This window comes from Diceros bicornis, chromosome 5 (assembly GCF_020826845.1).
Source record: "Diceros bicornis minor isolate mBicDic1 chromosome 5, mDicBic1.mat.cur, whole genome shotgun sequence".
NCBI lineage: Eukaryota > Metazoa > Chordata > Mammalia > Perissodactyla > Rhinocerotidae > Diceros > Diceros bicornis.
This window is the reverse complement of record NC_080744.1, coordinates 92,379,093-92,402,088: the sequence shown is the minus strand read 5'-3', so window position 1 is coordinate 92,402,088 and position 22,996 is coordinate 92,379,093. Positions and strand designations below refer to the sequence as shown.

Genomic DNA, 22,996 nt, shown 5'->3' with positions numbered 1-22,996 from the left:
GCGCTGAGACCTGAAGGATCTGAAGGAGGCTCATGAGGGAAAATTTGCGGGCAGGCTGTTCAGAGATAACACAAAGCATGGGCTTTCAGGCAGGAACCAGCATGTAAGGAACTGGATGAGATAAGTGGAAGTCAAGTAAATAAAGGTTATGGCATTAATTTAGTGTAAGCAGCTTTTACTGTACGTCCACTGTGTGCCAGCAGACCTATGCACTTTGTGTTCAGAGATAAGTACAGCCCGGTCCTCGAAGCGCTCACTGTCTAGGAGGAGACAACAGAAAGCGGATACCTTCTCAGCTGATGAAATGGTGCCCCTTATCGAGAGATGAAAAATTAGTTTTTATTCGTTTTTGCAAGCATGCCCAGCAGGCGCAGAGACATTGCCATAGGAAATCACGGAGTTGCCCAGGTCATGGCGCCGAGTTAATTTTTTCCTTCGCAGCCACTGGGCCTGGGGCTTCGATCCCCCTCCGGGCAGCAGGGTGCGCTGTAACATCTCTCAGTGCTGGGTGGACGGCGCCGCGTTCTCCCCACTTCTCGTCTCGTTGCACCGCACTTCCGGTGGCTAGCGGAAGCGGGGGCCTGCAGCCGGGGGCGCCGGGGTCTGCGGCATGGCGGGGGCGGGGCCGGGGGAGGCTCGCGCCGAGCAAGCCAGGGGGTCCCTCGCCCCGGCCCTTTGAGCCCGGACCGGACAGGTGAGGACACCCCCTTCCTTGGCCCAGCCTCCAAGCCCGTCAAGCCCTTCCTGAGGGCTCCTCGGGATACCGCCATGGGACTGCCCCCTCCGCATCATGCCGAAGCCCCGCGGCCCCCGCCTCCCTTCTTAATTCTCTTCCCATTGAGGCCCCGCCCCAATGGGGCTTTTCTTTCCGGGGGCGCCCCCTTGGGCGTGTGTGCCCGCCCCATGCAATCCCTTTCCCATTTTGGAAGTCGTGGCAAGGAATTGAGGCATGTGTGCACCTGCCCCCACGGAGAAACTGAGACCCTGCAAAGGGAAAAGGACTTGCTTAGTACCACACAATGAGTTAGTGGCCCGATGCAGCCAGGCTTTCTTATTTTCGTTCCATGAATAACGTACTTAAGGCATTACTGTGGGCCAGCCCCAGTGCTAGGCTCTGAGAACCCGGAGGTGGCTAATATAGACATGGTACCCTCCTGTCTGCAGAGTACAGTTTGGTGGGGGAGTCAGTCATTGAACACATGGCCATGCAAATAAAAGTGCATATTCAAATTGTGAGAGTTACTATGGAGAAGACAAACAGAAAAATAATGAGAGTCCTGTTTTAGGTACAATGGTCAGGGAGGACTTCCTGAAGGAGAAGACACTGAAGCTGCAACTTGAGAAGTTCCGCAAGGCCAAGGGAAATACCTTTTAGGCACAGAAAACAGCCCCTGCGGATCCCTGAGTTGGCAACGAACTTGGCATGAGGCAGGCCCAAGTTCAGGGAAGGAGGTCAAGTAGTGTGATGGGCGTACAGAATGTAATGTTTGTGTGCTGGTCAGGAGCTCACTGTCTGGCTCCATAGACATAAGTAAAATGCAGAGACAAAGTTGCAGCTCCATTTTTCTGTCAGCTGTGATGGATACCTTGTAGGTATGTTTCCCGCCTGTGGTCAGCCTGTTCCTGGAGAGAAACTCAGAACAAAGCTTTAATTTATCAAGCTATTGGGGAGTACGTATGTAAGCGGAGGCCATAAATCAGGAGAGCATGTGAATTTTTTGGAGGACGTGCAGAGCAGCAAGTAGTCACACAGGAGGTGCTGCGGCTGTTTAGTGTAACAAGATGGCCTCACTTATGTTCACTTAGAGTAATGCAGACATGAAATTATAAAATTTTGGATAAGGGTGCTGGCAGGTCATGATAGAAAGAAGTGGAGGATTAGAGAACTATTTAAGAGAGAAAATCTCCAGAGTTTGGTGACTGATCAGGTGTGGGGGCTGAGGGAAAGAGGTGTCAAGGAAGACTCAGATTTCTGGTTCCTGTCAGCAGGTGAGTGGCTGTGCCATTCACTGGACTAGGGAAACTGGTGGAGGGCCAGTTTGGGGGAAAAATATCTTCAGTTACTCTAACTCTTTTTTCATAACTGTCACCCTGACTAGAAGGGACTTTTATTACGTACTTTTTTGATATGGTTTGAATTTTTATGAGCATGTATTATTTTTATAATCATAATAATAACAGAACAAGTTGAAAAAGACTTTTAGAATTCCACCGTCTCTCTAAAACCTACAATTGTGTGATATAAAATATTATACGTGTGTGTGTGTGTGTATATATATATATGACTGGAGAGGGAGAGCGAGCACACTGAGAGAAGTGTTAGGAAATTCAGTGAAGATTATCTGTACAATTTGGAGCTGAAGCTAACAGGCCTTCATCTCTGCCCATCCCACTCCTCCACTCCCTCCACCCCAGTACTGGTGTCTTCTCCAAATCAGGATTTAAGATGGGACTGTTCAAAATGTACGTGAATTTTCTTAGGATTAAGCATCTACTTTGCTTGAAATGATCAGTGGCTCTTTCTAGTTGAACAACTGTAGTATGCTTTATCTGACTCAGTTGTATGGCGTTAGTCTGTTAGATGGTGTCTAATGCCTCTTCTTTCTCCCATTTCTGGGCCTTGCCTGCTTCTCTTATCCCATTCTGGTCTCCTCTTCTGACTCTAACCCCCATCTTTGGTTGGCTGGGTGCCAGTTGGCAGAGCCATCCTGGGCAGGGATTGAGTGAGGCAATTTTGTATGTTATTTGGTATTTTAAAATGCTTAAACCTTAATAGTGTGTTTTTTAGGCTGTATCAAAATAGCCACATCAAGAATGTCACTGTTGGGCCGGCCCCGGGGCTTAGCGGTTAAGTGCGCGTGCTCCGCTGCTGGCGGCCCGGGTTCGGATCCCGGGCGCGCACTGACGCACCGCTTCTCCAGCCATGCTGAGGCCGCGTCCCACATACAGCAACTAGAAGGATGTGCAGCTATGACATACAGCTATCTACTGGGGCTTTGGGGAAGGAAAAAAAGGGGGAGGATTGGCAATAGATGTTAGCTCAGAGCCGGTCTTCCTCAGCAAAAAGAGGAGGATTAGCATGGATGTTAGCTCAGGGCTGATCTTCCTCACAAAAAAAAAAAATAAATAATAATAATAAAAAAAAAAGAATGTCACTGTTACAAGGAGTAGCTGTGTGAAACTCAGTATTGTATTTATTGTTCAGATGTGGAGGATGTTGCTCACTTTATCATGCTAAGGTCCTTTGAGAAAACTCATGAGAGATACTTCTTTTATTTTTTTTTTTTGGTGAGGAGATCAGCCCTGTGCTAACATCTGGCAGTCCTCCTCTTTTTTTGCTGAGGAAGACTGGCCCTGGGCTAACATCCGTGCCCATCTTCCTCCACTTTATATGGGACGCCACCACAGCATGGCTTGCCAAGCAGTGCGTTGGTGCACGCCCAGGATCTGAACTGTCGAACCCCGGGCCGCTGCAGTGGAGCGCGTGCACTTAACCGCTTGCGCCACTGGGCCAGCCCCGAGAGACTTCTTTTAAATGCCATTGCTGGGAAGAGCCTTGCTTCTTCTGCGAAACTGTTAAGTTTTTTATCTTATTGGCTGTGCAGATTCTGTAACTGATTGTATCTCCCTCTTTGCTTTGTCCGCTGAGAAAGTCGGGGCCAGATTAGAAGCTTGCCAGTTCTGCAGGTCCTCTTGGTATGCATTTCTGTGTGCATCTGGCTTCATCTTATTATCCTACCTTTGTTTTCCGTTCACAATGATTGTTTTCTAACTTTTTAAAAAAATTTTAAGTAATACTTTAAAAATATATGTAATCTTTAAAGAATGACAGTACAATGAATGCTAGTTTAAGAAAAAATATCCCTTTGGAGTTGCCAGTGTGTCCCCAAACTCCCAACCCATTTCTTACTTCCTCAGAGGTAACCACTATTCTGAATTTTATGTTTATGTTTCCTTTGCTTTTTGTAATTGCATACCATATGTATTCCTGTCCTTAAACTAGAAATTGTTTGAAGCTTAGGTAAGGGGAATCACTGTATGTATTCTGCAGCCTGCTTTCTTCATGCAACTTTGTGTTCTGAGATTCGTCTGTGTTGTTATGTATAAGTGTAGTGCATTAATCCATTGCTTTGTAAGATTCCACTGCATGAATATGCCTGGATGAATTTATCTGATCTACTCATGATGGGCATTTGGAGTGTTGTCAGTTTTTGCTGTTGCTAACAGTCCTGCTACAGACATTCTTGTTAAATATGTGCAGGCTTTTTTCCAGATCCGGGTTTCTCAGCCTTAGCACTATTGACATTTTGGGCCAGATGTGAGGGGCTATCCTGCTTACTGTAAGATGTTTGGCAGCATCCCTGGCTTCTCTTTGCCAGACACCCATAGCACCCGTCCGTCTCAAATTATGACAACCAAAAATATCTCCAGATATTACAGAATTGCCCCAGCTGGAACCAGTGCTCAAGACTAGGGGTTGGCAAACTTTTTCTGCAAAGACAGTAAATGTTTTAGGTTTGTGGGCCATGTGGTCTTTGGTCTCAACTAATCAGCTATGCCTTTGTGGGACAAAAGCAGCCATTGGCAATACGTAAATGAATGGATATGGCCATGTTCCAATAAAACTTTATTTACGGAAATAGGCAGGCCGACTAGATTTGGCCTGAGGGTGGTAGTTTGCAGTCTCTTGCTCTAGTCTGGATCAGTAGGAAATATATTTTATAGCCTCACCCAGTACATATAACTCATATATATAACTGAAACAAAAGTTTCACGAAACGGTGCTTACCCTTACTATGTGTGATCCAGTTTGGTTTTTTCTTTTTTATTCCAAATCTCAGTCAGTACATCCACTAAATTGACTTCAAGGCCCCATTGAGTTGTGACTAGCAGTTTGAGAAACTTGATTTGCTCAGTTATAGAGGTATGCATATCTTTAACTTGAGTCGATAGTCTCTATACTTATATAAGGCATTTCAAATCCCTTTTAGAAGGAGATAGAATATAGATAAATACCACACTGTATGTATGCTTTTGTTTCTAAAATATAGATTGGATCAGTCACTCCTTTGCTTAAAACCTGAAATAGCTTGTGTGTGGTGGCGTACACAGTGTTTTCGTCTGGCTCCAGTCTGCTTTTCTAGGCTTCTCTTTTATCACTCACTCTGTGCTTCCTGTACTCTAACCACTTGGAATTATTGTTTCCCAAATGTGCCATGCCATGCTGTTTCAAAGTGTATTTTTTAGGCTGCTTTCTTTATGGAATGTTCCTCTTTTACTTTGCCTAGTGAATTTTTTATCCTTCAAGGACCATGTCACATCTTGCTCCATTCATTTATTTAACATATTATGAGCACTTCCCTAGGTGCTAAGGATTCAGCAGGGAATTGGACAGAGTCCCTGGAGTCTGGAATGGGGAGACAGATACTAAAAAGGTAGACCAATAAATAATTTCAGAAAGTGATGAGGGCTAAAGAAAATAAAATAGGGTAAAATAGTAGATTGATGTGGATGGAAAAAGGTGCTACTTTAGATAAGACAGGGAAAATTCTGAAGAATTTTCTGAAGAATTTGCTCTTTTAGCTGAGATTTGAATGATGAAACAGAGGCCGCTCTTTCAGCACTTTAAAAATGTTGTTCTGCTTCCTTCTGGCCTCCATAGTTCCTCATGAGAAATCCATAGACATCTGAATTGTTCCCTTATAGATAATGTATTGTTTACCTGGTTGCTTTCAAGAGTTTTACTTTGTCTTTCAGTTTTTCACAGTTTGACTGTGATGTGTCTGGGCATGGATATTTTTGGGTTTATCATGTTTGAGGTTTTCTGAACGTCTTGAATCTTGGGTTTATATACATGAGGGTTTATTTCTGGCTCTCTAGTCTATTCCATTGGTGTATTTGTCTGTCTTTATGCCAGTGCCACATGTTTTTGATTACTTTGGCTTTGTAATATGTTTTGAAATCAGGAAGTCTGAGTCTTCCAACTTTGTTCTTTGTCTACAAAATTGTTTTGGCTATTTGGGGTCCCTTGAGATTACATGTGCATTTTAGGTTGAATTTTTCTGTGTTTGCAAAAAATGCTGTTGGGCTTTTGATAGGGATTGCATTGAGTTTGTAGATTGCTTTGGGTGGTATGGACATCTTAACAGCCCAATAAATATTTTTTTAATGAATGTACATTGAATATTACTCTTACACTGAATGAATTTGATGCAGTTCTAGGTTTATTCTGTTGAATATTCCCAACAGCTAAACATGCTTTGAAGGTCTTCCTAGTGAATTAGGTCCTTCCTCCAAACCTGTTTCTAGATTCAGAAATGTCAAGACCGCTTGCTGACTGTAATCTGGGAAGGAGAAATGTCATCTTGGGAGCTTGTAGGTCCAGGATGTAAGGAGAGAAATCTGTTTGACTTGTGTATATTTATGTTTTGGTAAATTTTGTTTTATTTTCTTAACTTGTACTTTACTTTTCCATGCAGAGATGTGATGATGGATCATCATGTTTCCACCATCAAGCCTCGAAGAATCCAAAACCAAAACGTCATTCACCGCTTGGAACGCCGGCGGATCAGTTCAGGCAGGGCGGGCACCCACTGGCATCAGGTCCGAGTGTTTCACCAGAATGTCTTCCCCAACTTCACAGTCGTCAATGTTGAAAAGCCTCCTTGTTTCTTGCGAAAATTCTCACCTGATGGACGCTACTTTATTGCTTTCTCTTCAGACCAGACATCTCTCGAAATCTATGAGTACCAGGGCTGCCAGGCAGCCGAGGACCTACTGCAGGGCTATGAGGGGGAGATCCTGTCCAATGGCAATGACCAACGGTCAGTCAACATCCGCGGCCGGCTCTTTGAACGCTTTTTTGTCCTGCTGCACATTACCAACGTAGCGGCCAATGGTGAGCACCTGAACCGGGAGTGCAGCCTCTTCACTGACGACTGCCGGTGTGTCATCGTGGGCTCAGCTGCCTACCTCCCTGACGAGCCTCACCCACCTTTTTATGAGGTATATCGGAACAGTGAATCCGTGACCCCCAACCCACGGTCCCCTCTGGAGGACTATTCCCTCCACATCATTGACCTTCACACTGGCCGCTTATGTGACACACGCACCTTCAAGTGTGATAAAGTGGTCCTGTCACACAACCAAGGGCTGTACTTGTACAAAAACATCCTGGCCATCTTGTCAGTGCAGCAGCAGACCATCCATGTCTTCCAGGTGACTCCTGAAGGCACTTTCATTGATGTGAGGACCATTGGCCGCTTCTGCTATGAAGATGACCTCCTCACTGTGTCAGCAGTTTTCCCTGAGGTACAGCGGGACAGTCAGACAGGCATGGCCAGTCCTTTCAGAGATCCCTTCATCAACTCCCTGAAACACCGGCTGCTCGTATACTTGTGGCGCCGGGCAGAACAGGATGGTAGTGCAATGGCCAAGAGGCGCTTTTTCCAGTATTTTGACCAACTGCGGCAGCTGCGCATGTGGAAAATGCAGCTTCTGGATGAAAACCATCTGTTTATCAAGTATACTAGTGAGGATGTAGTAACGCTGCGGGTCACAGATCCATCACAGGTATGTGGTGCTCTCCTCCCCTTTACTCCTCCAGTCTCCTTGGTAAAATGGGAAGGTTTCTGTCTTTGCTATAGCCCACTTCTCAGAAATACACATTTTTTGCTATCACAGGGCTCAGACTTAAGACAGCTCTGTTTTTTTCTGGCCACATATATGTATTTGGACAAATGGAAGCTAAATCTCAAGTCATTGACATGTGGTTAGTCAACTCTGTGGTCATTGCCCTAGTTCTTCTGCAGAGCATTTTCATTACCCTCGAGATGGAAGCCCAAATGCTAGCTACACGGTCAACGTTTGGACTGCCAGTGGATGATTCTCCCTTGATTTTGTAAGACTGCTTGTTGGTCTGACTGCTTTAGTTCTGGCAGTGAGAATGAGCTCACCATCCAAAAACATCCTCTAAAAATGTAGCCTCTCTTTCCTGTTTAAATAGTTAATGTCAGTATACTTTTTCACAAAGTCTTCTTTAGCAAGTTACTAATAGGTAAGTTCATTTGACAGAGTTTTAAGTTTTATGACTTTACCCTGACCTTGCCCACATGCTGGAACATAGGTTGTAGAACAGTGAAAAGATCAAGAGGAAGCCAAAATTTCTGATCCCCCAAGCGAATCATCAGGAGTGCAGGTCCTGAGAGTTTTTCTGTTTGGGTGAAAGATCTTGGTAGGGGAGAGAGGCATTTCTCAAATGGGAATAAGGTGGTGGTAAGAGCACAGAAACCTCTAAGCCTCTTGGCTTGAAACACCATGCTGAAATTCAGGGTAATTTGGGCATTTCCCTTAGAGAAGCTCTCCACTTCAGTGTTGACCAAGTAAGAGACCTAGTTGTCTGTACCTTTGCCCCTCATTCTCCTGTTTCCAGATGGTCTCCTTAGGTACTAGTTTGGAAATTCAAAACAAAGAGCAAAACCAGTAAACCCTGAAGTCAGCTGAATCTGGTGTCTCCCGTTGACGTGTATCTGATTCTACATTAAGAGAGACTGTACAGGGCATTTGTCTCCTAAGACCTTACCAGCCATCCATGGTAAATGTTTTCTAACATTTTTCTTTGGAATCGTAGCTTGTGTATTCCAAAAAAAAAAAAAAAGGAGGAGGGAGTGATATGGTTAGAGATAATTTTTTCTGGATTCTTTTTCTTCTTATCAATGATGAAGTCACCCATTGAGCCATCGTAGGTGAGCATCTAGTTCATCTTATGCGCCATGGGAGATTGGTGGTGAAGCCCTTAACCTCTGTGCCCTCCTGACCTGTATTTCCCAGTCAGCCCTAGAGGGGAGGCTAGTAAATGTTTGTATAATTCTGTACTCACATAATTATGATGGATCCTGGTGAAGCCCTGATATGATCAAAGTGTTGTCCAGGTCTGCAGAAAGGATATGAGTCAATCTTTTATTTAGGTTTGAGCTATAATTACCTTTTTATTTTGGAGTGCATGAGTTGTCTGTGATTGTTGTACTTGAGATTATCCTTTTTTCCTTTGCTAAAACATGACCCACTTCTTTTTGGTAGCTACAATAAGCTAGAAACATGACTAGGGCTCTGAACTTTGCTTACAGAGTTGGTAACTTTACACCCAGTCTCTCTGCACTAGTTGTCCTCCCCTCTCCTTCCCCAGTTTAATTTGATAAGTTCCAATAAAGTTAATGAGTAAAAAGTGCATCCAGACACAAAGCCTTGCTAATATTATGGGTATTATTCTCAGGTTACCCTCCAGTCTCTTTAATTTACAGCCAAATTTAATTTCCAGGTGACCGCAAAAGTCTTGTAAGATAAGCTCTGGGAAGGACTAATTACTAGTAAGATAGGTGGGCCAAATGGCTCCAGAAATTACTAATGGAGATTTAAACTCAATTGTAGGTCGGGGAATACTAATCCTAGTGTTTTAAAAACTTCTAGAGTCCTGTTGGAAGCTTGCGGATTGATTAACACTGCCACATTCACTGTGACAAAAACGAGGGGTTCCTGGAGTTTCGTTGTTAGGCTGAGCAGAGCGTTGGGGATTTAAAGGAAGACGGTTAGTCACCCAGGGGCCCATTCAGAAAAAGCAGTGACTCTGCCATCTAGGGCATTTGAATGCTTTTCAGGTTCCGCCTCTGATCTTAATTGCTACAAATCTCAGATGTATCTTACAGTTGCTCTTGGCTGAACGAACACTTATGAAGAAAGAAAGGGAAAGTGCCTCTCTGATTTTTCGTTTGTTCAGCAGCAGTACCCTGCTTGGTTACAACTTGCCTGGGAAGTTTTAGGACACAATGTACTTCAGGCGTCTCTCTGCATGTTAGAAATATTAAGAGGGAAAATAAATGCCCCTAAATTGAACTTTCAACTGTACATATACAAGAGAAAATAATTTGCCAATAGGCAGCTCCAGGCTGCAAAACACTTTCTCAGCAGGAAGGAAAATTAAATCTGGCATTTTAGAAAAGTGTTTTTTATCTCAGGGTGGTTTGGGGAGCAAGTAGGGAATAAACACTTTGAAGAAAAAATATTGAATTTGCACAGTCTGAAATGAAAGATTGAAAACCTTTTTATACATATATGCTGGCCGATCAGTAATTCTAGCAGCACAGATAGAGTGGGAAATCTGGCGACACTGAGGCCCTTGGTTGATGAAGCCCACTGGGGCTTCCTCCTTTCCCAGAATCACTTGGAGCCATGTTTCTGCTCTAGTGCTGGAGCAGAAGTGTTTGTTTCTTTTACTTAGGTAACTTGAATTTTCAACCATGTGATAAGTTTCCAAGGCACGGCAGTATATCCAGCTGTCCCATAGCTCTCTCTGTTCTTCTGCAGGCGTCTTTCTTTGTGGTGTACAATATGGTGACAACAGAGGTGATTGCTGTGTTTGAGAATACGTCAGATGAGCTTTTAGAGCTCTTTGAGAACTTCTGTGACCTATTCCGTAATGCTACCCTGCACAGTGAAGTCCAGTTTCCCTGCTCAGCTTCCAGCAACAATTTTGCAAGGCAGATCCAGCGCCGGTAAGCTGTTCCACCAGGCTTAACAGGCTTAATTTTTTTTTTTTTTTTTTTAGAAAATTCATTGGTATTAGGCCAATAGTCATATCGTCTAGGAAACCTGCCCGTATTCTCCCTGCCCACGCAGCTTTGGTTAGGTCTGGCTGTTGTAACCTCTTGTGTCATCCTGGACTTCTCCTTTCTCTCTCTTAGCACCTATGGAATTACTTGTGCATTGTCTGTGATTTCCTCCTAGACTGTATGTGAGCTGCAGAAAAATAGAGACTGTGTCTATTATTTATTGCTATATCCTCAGTGGTACACTGTAAAGCCTTTACATATTTGTTGAATGAGTGGCTAAGGAAATAATTTTAGAACTTTTGGTTAAACGTGGTCTGTTGAACACATGTATTTATCCCTGGTCCATCCCCAAACCCCACTAAAATGACAATAAAGGAATAAGAGGTATAAACTTATAAGAACAAAGAGAATGGGAGAGGAGACATTAGAGACAGGAGATAACAACTGAATTTTGGAAGCTGAAAAGCTAATGGATGAGTGATAACTGACTTGGCATATGTCAGAGAGCAGAAAAAAGACTGCAGAGCTTAGCCATCAAGAAACAAGTTGCCTTGTGCCAGAGAGCTCTGGAAAGGGTCAGAGAAATGGAGGCCCTAAGTCCCTCTGAAGCTACCTGTGAGGTAGGCTGAAATCGGGAGGACTGGGTGAAGTTCTTGAAAGGAAACATCAGACTCTACCTCCCTTGTCTAAGCCTACTCCACCAAATGACTGTCTCTTACCCATCTCAGCAGAAGGCTGGAGGTTTATTCTTTGGAGAAGTTGAACCATGCAGGCTCTGGTTTCACATTCATAAGGCATAGCTGAGAGTAGGGATGAGATATGTCATGCTAAAAACAAGAATTAAGTGAAACTGACATACTGAAGGGTAAAACTCCCATCTGCCTAATCAGATATGACATCTAGGCTTATACTTGCCAGGCAACAGGTTAGAGATTTTTCCCTAGGGAAACTGACCAACCCAAAGAAGGGACTTTCAGATATTGACTTGGAGTCCCTTCACAAAACACCTAGGTCACCCCAAATTGATACCTACCAGTCAGCAAGGCCCTCCTATAAACCAGAACTTCTAATAATTATCTGAGTACATTTTGTGAAATGAGTGGTTACTTTGAGCCAAGGGCCTGAGCAAATCCTACTCTAGTCAGTCAGTGCCTCATTGGATTCCACATACTAAATTGTTCCCTGACCTTAGCCAGTTGTGGAAAGTATCTCCTTTCGGTCCCAAGATGGATCAGACCAGAGTGAATGGATGAATCAGAATAAGCATTCCTGCTACTGGGAAAAATGAGCAAAGCAGATATCTTAATGCAGTGGCATCATATTTATATAAAGGGATAGTACCCAATTAGAAATAGATGGGTATTGATTTTCAGACAACTAACTTGCCTTTTCCCTTTTCTCTAGTTCACACAAATTTTCTGCCTTATTAGCCTTTCTAATTAGTATAGAAGAGGGCCGGCCCCGTGGCTTAGCGGTTAAGTGCGCACACTCCGCTGCTGGCGGCCCGGGTTCGGATCCCGGGCGTGCACCGACACACCGCTTCTCCGGCCATGCTGAGGCCACGTCCCCCATACAGCAACTAGAAGGATGTGCAGCTATGACATACAACTATCTACTGGGGCTTTGGGGAAAAAATAAATAAATAAATAAATAAAATTAGTATAGAAGAATTTTTGGAAGCAGAACGTGGATCAGATTTTGCTTTTTTCATTTTGGAATGAATTTTATTCTTTTAAAATTAACTTTAAAACTAAGCAGATCATTATCAACTAATAAAAGCTGGGTACACTCAGTCAAAACATCAAAGAAGTCACTAGAAGTTAAGCTCCATGGGGCAGGGATTTGTGTCTTTATATTCACTGCCGTATCCACATCACCTAGGCAGTGGCTTTTACTTGGGAGGAGCTTGTTAGGTATTTGTTGGATGAATGAAGTCATCCAGGAATTAGAGGAAGCTATGTTTTCTGAAAATTATTTCAGAAATTGTAGGAAGCCCCAGGAGGAGAAAATAGAAGTTGAATAGAAGGGTGGTCTGCCCAGCTTTGTGATCCTTAAAATTTTTCTTCATACCATCAAAAGATTTTGGAAAACTGCAGATATCCTCACATCAATTTTTAAGTTGATCTTTAAATTTTTTTACTATTAAATTTGAATAGTGGCAGAGGATGCAATTTACAGTGTGTAGTAAACATTGACATTTAAAAATAAAAGTATTACAACACTTATTTTTTTCCAGCTTTATTGAGATATAACTGGCATATAACATTGTGTAAGTATAAGGTGTACAATGTAACACTTGAATATAGCCAAGGGAGTCTAAATACCATAGTAATTTTGTATTCAATATTTGATATAAAAAGTACAGAGCAGATTATTCCTCTACTGTTTGAAATTTTACATTGTTTCTTCTTATCCTCAAATTCATATATCTATTCTATCTCCCCCACAGAATTATATCCTAATGTAACATATTTTATTAACCATCTTATCATACTTTGCTGCATTGAAAATATGTATATATAAGTTGAAATTATTTTTTTTCTTGTGAACACATGGCTCTAAATGCTCAAATTTACAATCTCCAATAATCTTTTGGTAAAAATAAATAAAAATGGGAGCCAGCCCTGTGGCGTAGTGGTTAAGTTCAGTGTGCTCCACTTTGGCGACCGGGGGCTCGTGGGTTTGGATCCTGGGCGCGGACCTACACTGCTCATCAAGCCATCTGTGGCGGTATCCCACAGACAAAATAGAGGAAAATTGGCACAGATGTTAGCTCAGGGCCAATGTTCCTCAGCAAAAAATAAATAAATAAAAATTGATCCATTATAGGTTAGAATAAATCTTTAAGGGAAAAAATGGGCACTAAGGATCACGAGTCACTTAAGGAAAGCCTTTGTCTTGAAAGATAGAGACCAAAATAAAACAGACAGTATAAAGAATAAAGAAACAACATTGTATTCACTGAAGTAATTAAAGCTATAAAATAGGAACATTCCTAAAATAGTGATATGCTTTAGAAATGTAAACTTTGTTAGATATACGTAGTTGAGGAACTCTCCAAGAAAGGAGAATAAAAAGATAAGAGTAGGAAAATGGGAGAGAAACGATAAAAAAAAATTAGAAGATTTGCTCAGGAGGTCCAATATCTATCTAATTCCAGAAGGGGCAGTAGAGAAAATGAAGGGGAGGAAATAATGTGAGACAGTTTTCCAGTACCAAAGAATATAAATTTCCAGATTGGCAAGGACCATCCAGTGGTAGGCTGGAGCTGGCTTGTACTGGCTCATGAGAGCCAATTGTTAAACTTTCAGGAATTTTTGCAAGCTGATTGTTAAACAAGGCCATTATTAAAAATTAATTATTTACTAATTGTTATTTCCTAATTATTTTACTATTTATGCTCTTGAGAGTATTTGTATCTATTTTATCTGTATTGTGAAAATACTGTATAATGATGTGCTACTGCTCATCTCTTGACAACTCTGCATTCAGTGGTGTCACGTTGGTATCTTAAAATTGACCACAGCAGGAGGAATTAAACCACAGAAATTGGCAAGCTCTGTAAATCATGCCTTTTTTCCACTCAGAGAAATAACTATTAAACCTTTATTAGCACATCAGTGGCTTCATTAAGTACACAGTACAATCAATGAAAAGAAAGACCTATACTAAGACATATCATCATGAAATTTTAGAACATTGGGGATAAAGAGAAAATTGTAAAAACTTTCAGAAAGAACATACGTTTTACATATAAAAAAATAAGTCATCTGAATAGCATTGGACTTAGCAATAATAAGTCTGAAAGCTTGAAGCCATTAAAATCATGGCCTCAGAATTCTGTGAAAAAAATGATTTCCAAGCTAGAATTCTACATCCAAATAGTAGGGTGGAACAAAGACATTTTCAGACATGTAAGATCTCAAAAAATTACCCCCCATCTACCTTTTCTAAGGAAGCCTCTGGAAGATGTATTTTCCCAATAAACCACAAAAGAATGGTACAGGAAATAGAGAGTCTGACACTGGGGAGAAGCAAAGAGAATTCCAAGGGTGATGGTAAAGGAAAGTTCCAGGATGACAGACCACCATGTGGATCAGGTGGAAGCAAGAGGGTGGAGGTTTCCAAGAGGGGTGTATCCAGGGAAATGTTAAAATCATTAGAATATCTGGTGAGTTTGAGTATATTAAGAAGAGATGGTCAGTTCTGTTCTAGCAGGGTTGTCAGCATAGGCCTCACTGAGAAGGTGCTATTTGAGCAAAGCTTTTGAAGGAGGTCAGGGAGCAAGCCGTGTGGGTGTGGACGTCGGAGGGAAGAATATACCAAGCGAAGGGAATATCAAATGTCAAGGTCCTGAGATAGGTCTCATGCATTTGAGGAACACCAGGGAGGTCAGTGCGGCTGGGCTGGAGTGAGCAGGAGGCAGACTAAAGCTTTGGCTTTAGCTCTGAATGTGATTGTGGAGTGTTTGAGCAGAGTGTCGGGATCTCACTTCAATTTTAGCAGAATTACTCTGGCTGCTGTGTTAATGATAGACTGTAGGAGAATAGGGTGGAAGCAGGGACACCAGTTAGTAGACTATTGCAATGACCCAATAAATAAAATGATTGCATTCTGTTTCCTGCCACTAGGATTTCAGTTCTTTTTTGTTCATTTATAATATCCTAAGCACCTAAAAGATAACCTGGCACGTACTAGGCCATCAGTAGTTATTTGTTGGTTGAAAAATGGTGGCTTGGATCAGGATCGTAACATTGGGGGTGTATTCTATCTTAATGTATTTTGAAGATAGAGCCCAAAAGATTAGTGGAGGATGGGATATGGGCTGTGAAAGAGCAAAGTCAAAGATGATTCTAACATTTTTGGCTTAATAACTTGCAAGAGAGAGTTACCATGAAACTGTGATGGCAAAGCTTGTGGGTGGAGCAGGTTTAGGGGAGACGATCAGAAGTTCTTTAAGTGGAGAGGTTAGTAGTTTCTCTGAGGAAGGAGTGTCAGATCCTCCTGATAGGTCAAGTGTGATGAGGACTGATAACCAGCTACTGGAATTAGCAACATGGTGATCATTGGTGACCTTGATGAGAGTAGTTTCAGTGAGATGATGGAGGTGAAAGCCTGTTTGGAGTGGGTTTAAGAAAGAATGGGAGGAGAAGAATTGGAGACAGTACGTAAAGTGTTTTGAGGAGAGCTGAAAAATTGTGCATTAGCTGTAAGGATAAGCAGTGTTAAGTTTTTGTTTTTGTTATTTTCTAAATGGGGGGAAAAGTGGTATGTTTGTATGCAGATGGGACTGATCCTATAGATAGGGGAGAAATTGATGGTTTAGGAAAAGGGGTGGGGGAGAATTGGTTAAGTAAATGGGAGGGAATGGGTCCTAGTGCCCAAGTAGAGGGATTGGCCTTACAAGGCAGCAGAGACAATTATATAGGTACATATGTGCTGGTGGGAGGTTTAAAAAGTTCTCTTCTCATTGCTTCTGTTTTTCAGTAACAAAGTAGGCAGTGCTACTAGGGGCTGGTGACCATGGAGGAAGGGGGTTGACATAGTCATCAAAGAGAATGGGAGACTCACTGGACTGTGGGAATGTAGTATGAGTACCCCGCAACATTAAGGGCCTACATGAGGTTCATGGTTATAAATTTAAAGTGAGCATTTTTGTATGTTTTTCTCCACCCATAGAGAAAACGGAGTGGATACAGGCATGGACTAGGAAGAGTTGAGCTTCACTGGAGTTGTAGTTTTTCCAAGTAACTACCACAAAGCAAGAGCAGACAAGGTTGTTGAGGGTGAGTGCAGTGGGGTGATTTTAATGACTGACTGTGGAATTTAAGCTGGCTAAGGAAAGAAGGAAGGACCTGATGAGGGTGTAGGATGGCAAAAAGTTGGTAGAATCAATGGATTGTAGGTCTCATTGAGGTTGAAGGATTGTTGAAGCTGGGATGAGTAGAGGGTCTGAGCTGGAAAAATAACAGAAAAGATAGTTGGAGAGTGTGGTACTCTACCCTGAGATTACAGAGGGCTTGCAGTCATTGGTAATGGTGAGATTGAGGGTATGACTGTGGGAATGAGTGGCTGAGGCAGAGAGGAGGTCCAGGAACTAGGAGGCCATGATGTTGGAAGGATCATCTCTGAGAATTTGGAAATCACCATGAATTAAGAGAGGTATAGTTGGAGTGACAGTGAGCCAGGAGTTAAATGGGTGAAGCCATCAGAGGGATGACTGCTTCATCTTGTAGTCAGTGAGAAGCATGGCGACTGGAGGTGGTAGGTGCTGCTGGGGAAGAGGAACTGGTTCAATGTATAGATTCTCATGGAGGCTTTTGACTTTGTCATGGAGGATCGTGACAAAGCTGTGGCCCAGCCCCCATCATTTGAAACCACCTTTTGAAGCCTGAGCCAGGCAAGGTTGGAGGGTAGGTTAGGAGATGCAGTACTAGATCTTGGCTGAAAAAGGGCTGAAAATCAAAGAGCCCAGGATCTTTGATTCTAGTTCAAATGAAAGGGAAAGAAATAAATTCTGTTTGGCCCAAGGTTTAATTTTATGATTTACACTGAGGCTGTGAAAATTAATGTCAAGAGGAGTAATGGAAAAGCAGTGTTGATAGCTAGGCTTTCTTCTGGGGGAACTGAGAAGTGTTAATATCCATCTAGCAGCACAGGTTAACAGTGAAGACAAAAATCAAAACCCATTGAATCAGTCTTCCGGTCTCATCACAGTTAGGAACAGTCAAGTTTTTTATTTTTTTAGTTTTTATTCCATTAGTTCCAGGGATAAGATGTTATATCATATCATCCCCCCGGACTAAAAAAAAATTATTTTCCCTTTGATTGTTAAAACATATGATATGCTTTGATATAGAGATTTTTAAAAATACATACTGATAGTTGACATTCTTTCTAAGAAACTGTAGGAAAGTGAAAAAGAAGAAAAAAAAATCCAAAATGTCATTACATAAACACAACTATTACCATTTTGATGTATTTCTACCAGTCTTTTTTTTAGGCATATATTTTTTTCTTTGTATTTTTAATCATACTATGTGGATAGAATATAGCCAATTTCTTTTACTTACCATTATGATAAACATTTCCTCTGTTACCATATACTCTTTAAAAATTGTAGTTTTCCATTAGGTTTTTAATTTTTCCATCAGTTTTTCATTGTCATAAACAATGCTGTGTTGAATGTGCACAGAGATTTTTCTGCATATAGGGTTGCTTCCTTAGGGTAAATTTCCAGAAGAATAGAAGTACTTGGTCAAAGGGTATTAAATTTAGTATTCATTACAATTGTGAGAAATGACTGCTTCATTATTATTAAAGATAAATTAGATATGTGACTCTGTGTCCATGTTACTCTTGTAGATATTGATGTTTCTGCAGGAATATAGGTAGCTAGCTCCAAACTTTATTTAAACAAAGAATGAGTAATCTGTCAAAAGGTTTGATGAAAGTTGGCTTATAACTGATCCCAAGAAGAGTCAGAGAGAGGCTGCTTCTCTTCAGGATTCTCTGTTCTCTATAACTCCTTTCTAATGCAATGTAAGGCTATTATTTGGGGAAAGTAAGTTTGAATAGAAATAGCTGTCATAGATTAGTTAGACTCATTTTAGACTTATTTGTAGAGTCTTTGTTAACTTTCCTAAAGTAACTTAATGTTTCTAATTCTGTTTTCTGCTTTTTGAGAGTATTTGTAGCTAGGCAGACTTGTGATGTATGAGAGTTCTGACTTCATTTAGTGTCTTGATTTCTGTTTACAGAATGAGTTGTTTTTAGACATATGTTTGTCAATTTAACATCCACGGCAGCTTTGTGCGCCCACTAACACAGCCTTCCTCACTGGTGCTTTCTTGTAGGTTTAAAGACACTATTGTCAATGCCAAGTATGGAGGGCACACGGAGGCAGTACGCCGGCTGCTGGGTCAGCTGCCCATCAGCGCCCAGTCTTACAGCGGTAGCCCCTACCTCGATTTGTCTCTCTTCAGCTACGATGACAAGTGGGTGTCGGTCATGGAGCGGCCCAAGACTTGTGGAGATCACCCTATCAGGTACTGTCACTGCTTCAACCACGAGCCACCTAAGGCCTGAAGAAGGTCATGTCCTCTTTCTCTTCTTCTTGGGCACCATTTCACCGTGACTGTGTCCACTTGTACTCGGGGTGAATTGAAAGGGAAGACTATTTGTATAATGTGGTGAGCGCTTTGATCATTTAGGCACTAGTCTGATAAATTAACTAGTTCTACTTTTTGCTTCTCATCAAAACATCCAATTCAGATCAGTATTGTTCCCTTTTAAAGGTATCCAGGAAAGGAAACTATACTTTTCCATTTAATAATCTAATACCAATTCGAAATAGTGTTTATAGTTTAGACTTTTTAATTTTATCTAGCTCAGATTCTTTTATTCCCCCATGTTATCTAGTAGAAAAGATAGCAGAGACAATTTGGGGAATAGACAGGTTTTGGAGAAACTCATGCTTCCTCACATGGAGGAATTTTGGAATGTAGATGACTGTATTATTGCTAGAACCCTGAAATAATCTCTTACAAGCAGTCCCTGCCTCGCAGATGTCCGGTTCACAGACCTGCCTGTCTCTCCGTGTCGGGAGCCTGTGTTGTTCTGTGTGCTGTAACAGGTCCTGCCCCCACTCTCACTAGTGGGGTTATTTCAAGGGAGGTGTGTTCCTGGAGCCCTGAGCTGGAGCGTGGAAGGTCTTTTTCACATAGAAACAATGGCAGTTGGTATTGCGTAGTCCAGCTTCATTGTGTATTAAATAGGCTTGGGTAACATATTCTGTTCAATTAATCACCATTCCTAATATAGCCTTTGGGAAATTGCAGTCATGTTCCAAAAACCAGTTAAAAAATTTTTTTTTATTATGGAAAGTTTTAAACATATAAAAAGTAGAAGAGGTCATGAACCTCCGTGTTCCCCTCAGACAGCTTTAGTAGTTATCTCCTCATGGTCAATGTTGTTTCATCTCTTTCCACCACAACCACTACTCCTTCCTCTCTGGATTGCCACCCGGGATTATTCTGAAGCACATCCCAGGTATCATAGCATTTTCCTCATAAATATTTCAGTCTGAATTTCTATAAGATAAGGAGTTAAAAAAATACAACTCAGTACCATTATTCCATCTTAAGAAAATTAACAGTTTATTAAGACCACCAAATATCGGTCAGTTTTCACATTTCCCTATTGTCTTGTAAATGTTCTTTTTACAGTTGGTTTGTTCCAGTCATGATCTAAACAAGGTTCATATGTTGCATTTGGTTGCTATTCCCTTAAGTCTTTTTTTTTTGGTGAGGAAGATCAGCCTTGTGCTAACATCCATTGCCAGTCTTCCTCTTTTTGCTGAGAAAGATTAGCCCTGAGCTAACATCTGTGCCCATCCTCTTCCATTTTTTGTATATGGGATGCCACCACAGAATGGCTTGACGAGTGGTGCACAGGTCTGCACCCAGGATCCAAACCTGCAAACCCTGGACCGCCAAAGTGAAGTGTGCAAACTTAACCACTATGCCATTGGGCCAGCCCTCCCCTTAAGTCTTTTTTATTCTGTAGGTCCTGCTTCTCTTTCATTTTCCTTGCAATGAAATTGTTGAAGAAACCAAGTTGTTGGTCCTGTAGTGTTCCCTACATTCTAGATTTTACTCATTGCATTCCTGGAGTAGTAGTTACTATCTTTCTCATTCCCCCATATTTCCTGTAAACTGGTAGTTAGATTTAGAAGCTCAAACAACTCACTTTAAATCACAGGCCCTTTATGTGTTGGGGACTATGTGGGAAGGTGAATGTGATGTTCACACATAAAAGCATATAATGGGCCTCGTTTGATACCGTCGTAAAGGAGCATGAGCTACGAGACACATTTCTCTCCTTTCTGACTTCCCTGACTTTCTCATTTGAAAAAATTAACATAAGTAACAAATCTGGAAATGCCATTACCCCTGACTAATGGGGTTTTTCTTGAAATTCTTATTTATTTTTAATTTAAAATGAAAATGTAAAGCTATTAAAGGCATTTGAAGAGCTAATGCCATTACTTTCATACCTTTATTGTATATGCCATTCTAGTCTTTGTCAGTATGCATGTTTACATTTATACAGTTGTAATCATGGTTAGCATAATACTTTGTAGTCTGCTTTTATTTTATAAACACGTTGTTACATAGTCCTCACAGTTAGAGTCCTAATGACAGCATATTATTCCATCAAGTAAATGTACCTTATTTAACTGTTCTCCTATTACAGAGCATTTACTCTCTTTCTGCATTTTTACATTAGAGCTAATGCTGTGGTAGCCATCTTTATTCATGTTACTGTTTACTTGGTTTAAGTTAAATTCTGAGGATATAAATTCTTGGAAACGGGATTATTGAGTCCAAGGGTATGAATATCTTTATGTCTACTATGTATTTGCTTTCCGAAAGGGAAATTATAGAGCTCTTCATTTGCTAGAACTTTTCCCAATTCAGCCCCAACCCTGCTGATCATCTCTAGTTCCCAATACCACAGGGCACTTCTTTTGCGTATGGGAAAAGGTATTTAAGTACTGGGATGGATGGAAGCATCTTTAGTCTTACTGTATTAGATGAAAAGTTAAAAACTGCTTAGTATTTTGTTTTTGTGTGTGAAAAAGAAGAACCTTCCAAAAGAATTTATTTTTAAAAATGAAAAACTAAAATTGGGCTTAGATTTGCACTGTCCTTTATGGAAGCCACTAGCCACATGTTGTTGTTGAGTACTTAAAATGTGACTAGTCCAAGGTGAGATGTGCTCAAGTGTCAAATACACGTCAGATTTCAAAGGCTTAGTACAGAAAAAAAGAATCTGAAATATCTCATTAACATTTTTTATGTTGATTATAGGTTAAAATAATATTTTGGATGCCAATATTGAGTTAAATAAAATGTATTATTAAAATTAATTTCACCTTTTTCTTTTTACCTTTTTTAATGTGACTGCCTCAGAATTTAAAGTGACACATGTGGCTTGCATTTCATTTCTAGCCCTGGCCTAGACAATCTTGGGGCAGGTAGCTTCTGGAAAGGGGGAGGCTGTAACTAAGGGTCATCTTGGGAAAGAGAAGTGACCAGTGACTCAGGACAATATAATAAAATTCATAATCACCCTGCCTGTAAAATGAGCTGATCAGACAAAGGTGATTTTGTAGTTCGGATAACCTGGGGCTGAAGTCAGAGGGGATTTCATTAGTAAGGGTAAGTAATGAGTTGCCACATTTTCCTGATGTTCAGATTTCAAGATGGTGATGAATGTCTATACCATGCTCTCTTTCTCTTCTTGTTCTGTTCAGGTTCTATGCCCGGGACTCTGGTCTGCTCAAGTTTGAGATCCAGGCAGGCTTACTAGGCCGCCCCATCAACCACACAGTGCGACGCCTTGTTGCCTTCACCTTTCACCCTTTTGAGCCTTTTGCTATTTCCGTGCAGAGGACTAATGCTGAGTATGTTGTCAACTTCCATATGCGACACTGCTGCACGTAGGTGCCTCACCAAAGCCAGGTTATCTGGTCTTCCAAGACTTTGCCTTCTTCTTTTCTCTGAACTGTAAAGCAAAAGCTCCTGACTACCAGCTTTGTTGGTTCCAGACTGGTAAACCTCAGATGGGAGAGCCGGAGAGAGGAGCGAGGGTGGCTCAGCTAATGGAATTTTTTATTGTATACAAAAAACTACTGATTGACTTAAAGTCCTCTTGCCTTTTCCTGTGGGAATGCCCAGGATTAATTAAGTCCATTTAATTTTTGTTTTATTTTGCATTTTATTGCTATGAAGATGAGAGCATTACACCTTTACCCCCCTCATGTCACTTCTTTGGCATTATGGTATGCAGCCTGAAGCAGGTAAATCTTGTTTACTCATGAGATCTGTGTATATCCTTTCCACTTAGCCAACAAGCAGGGCTATCTTTATAAGAAAAAACAATAAAGCCTTGGTATTTTCTTACTTAAATATGTCCTGTTTGATGACTGCCTTATGTTCTGATCTCAACCATACATGGGTTCCAGGGAGGACTATGAAAGGGACTAGAGGCCATGGATCCAGCAGATGCTCTTGGGAGAACTGAGTGGTGTGTGCCAGCATGGAAGACAGTTATCTGCCAGGATTGTTTCCTTCCCTCGGGTTTTCTCCTGGTAATTGTTACAGCTGGAGGAACTGGGCATAATTGCACATTCTCATGTGGAAGCATGCTCCCATCTGTACCATCTGTGTTGTGCGGGAGGAAGAGTGAGCAGTTCTCTTTGGCCATAGCAGAAACAAACACCGTGTAGCATGTACTGTAATTTGGGTAGTGGGAGTTGGCAAGCTCCAGGTGTCCCTGAAGAGATCAGACTGGTTGTTCCTGGATGGCTGAGCCATCACAGCTCT

General features: G+C 41.5%; 1 protein-coding gene across 1 annotated transcript; it reads left to right on the top strand.

The window, feature by feature from the left end:
- Positions 1-618: 618 nt before the first annotated feature.
- Positions 619-22,579, top strand: DET1 (DET1 partner of COP1 E3 ubiquitin ligase). Its single transcript, XM_058542412.1, has 5 exons — positions 619-694; positions 6,480-7,572; positions 10,360-10,547; positions 18,461-18,652; positions 21,925-22,579. Exons 2-5 carry the CDS (start codon positions 6,487-6,489, stop codon positions 22,112-22,114), a joined length of 1,656 nt encoding a protein of 551 aa, XP_058398395.1. The 5' UTR covers positions 619-694; positions 6,480-6,486; the 3' UTR covers positions 22,115-22,579.
- The last annotated feature ends 417 nt before the right edge of the window (positions 22,580-22,996 follow it).

Bases quoted from the DNA above. Each gene is read 5' to 3' on its own strand.
- DET1 (XM_058542412.1), top strand. From the start codon at position 6,487: ATGATGGATCATCATGTTTCCACCATCAAGCCTCGAAGAATCCAAAAC. The intron at 7,573-10,359 runs GTATGTGGTGCT...GTTCTTCTGCAG, and splicing joins GGGTCACAGATCCATCACAG to GCGTCTTTCTTTGTGGTGTA. The intron at 18,653-21,924 runs GTACTGTCACTG...TGTTCTGTTCAG, and splicing joins TGTGGAGATCACCCTATCAG to GTTCTATGCCCGGGACTCTG.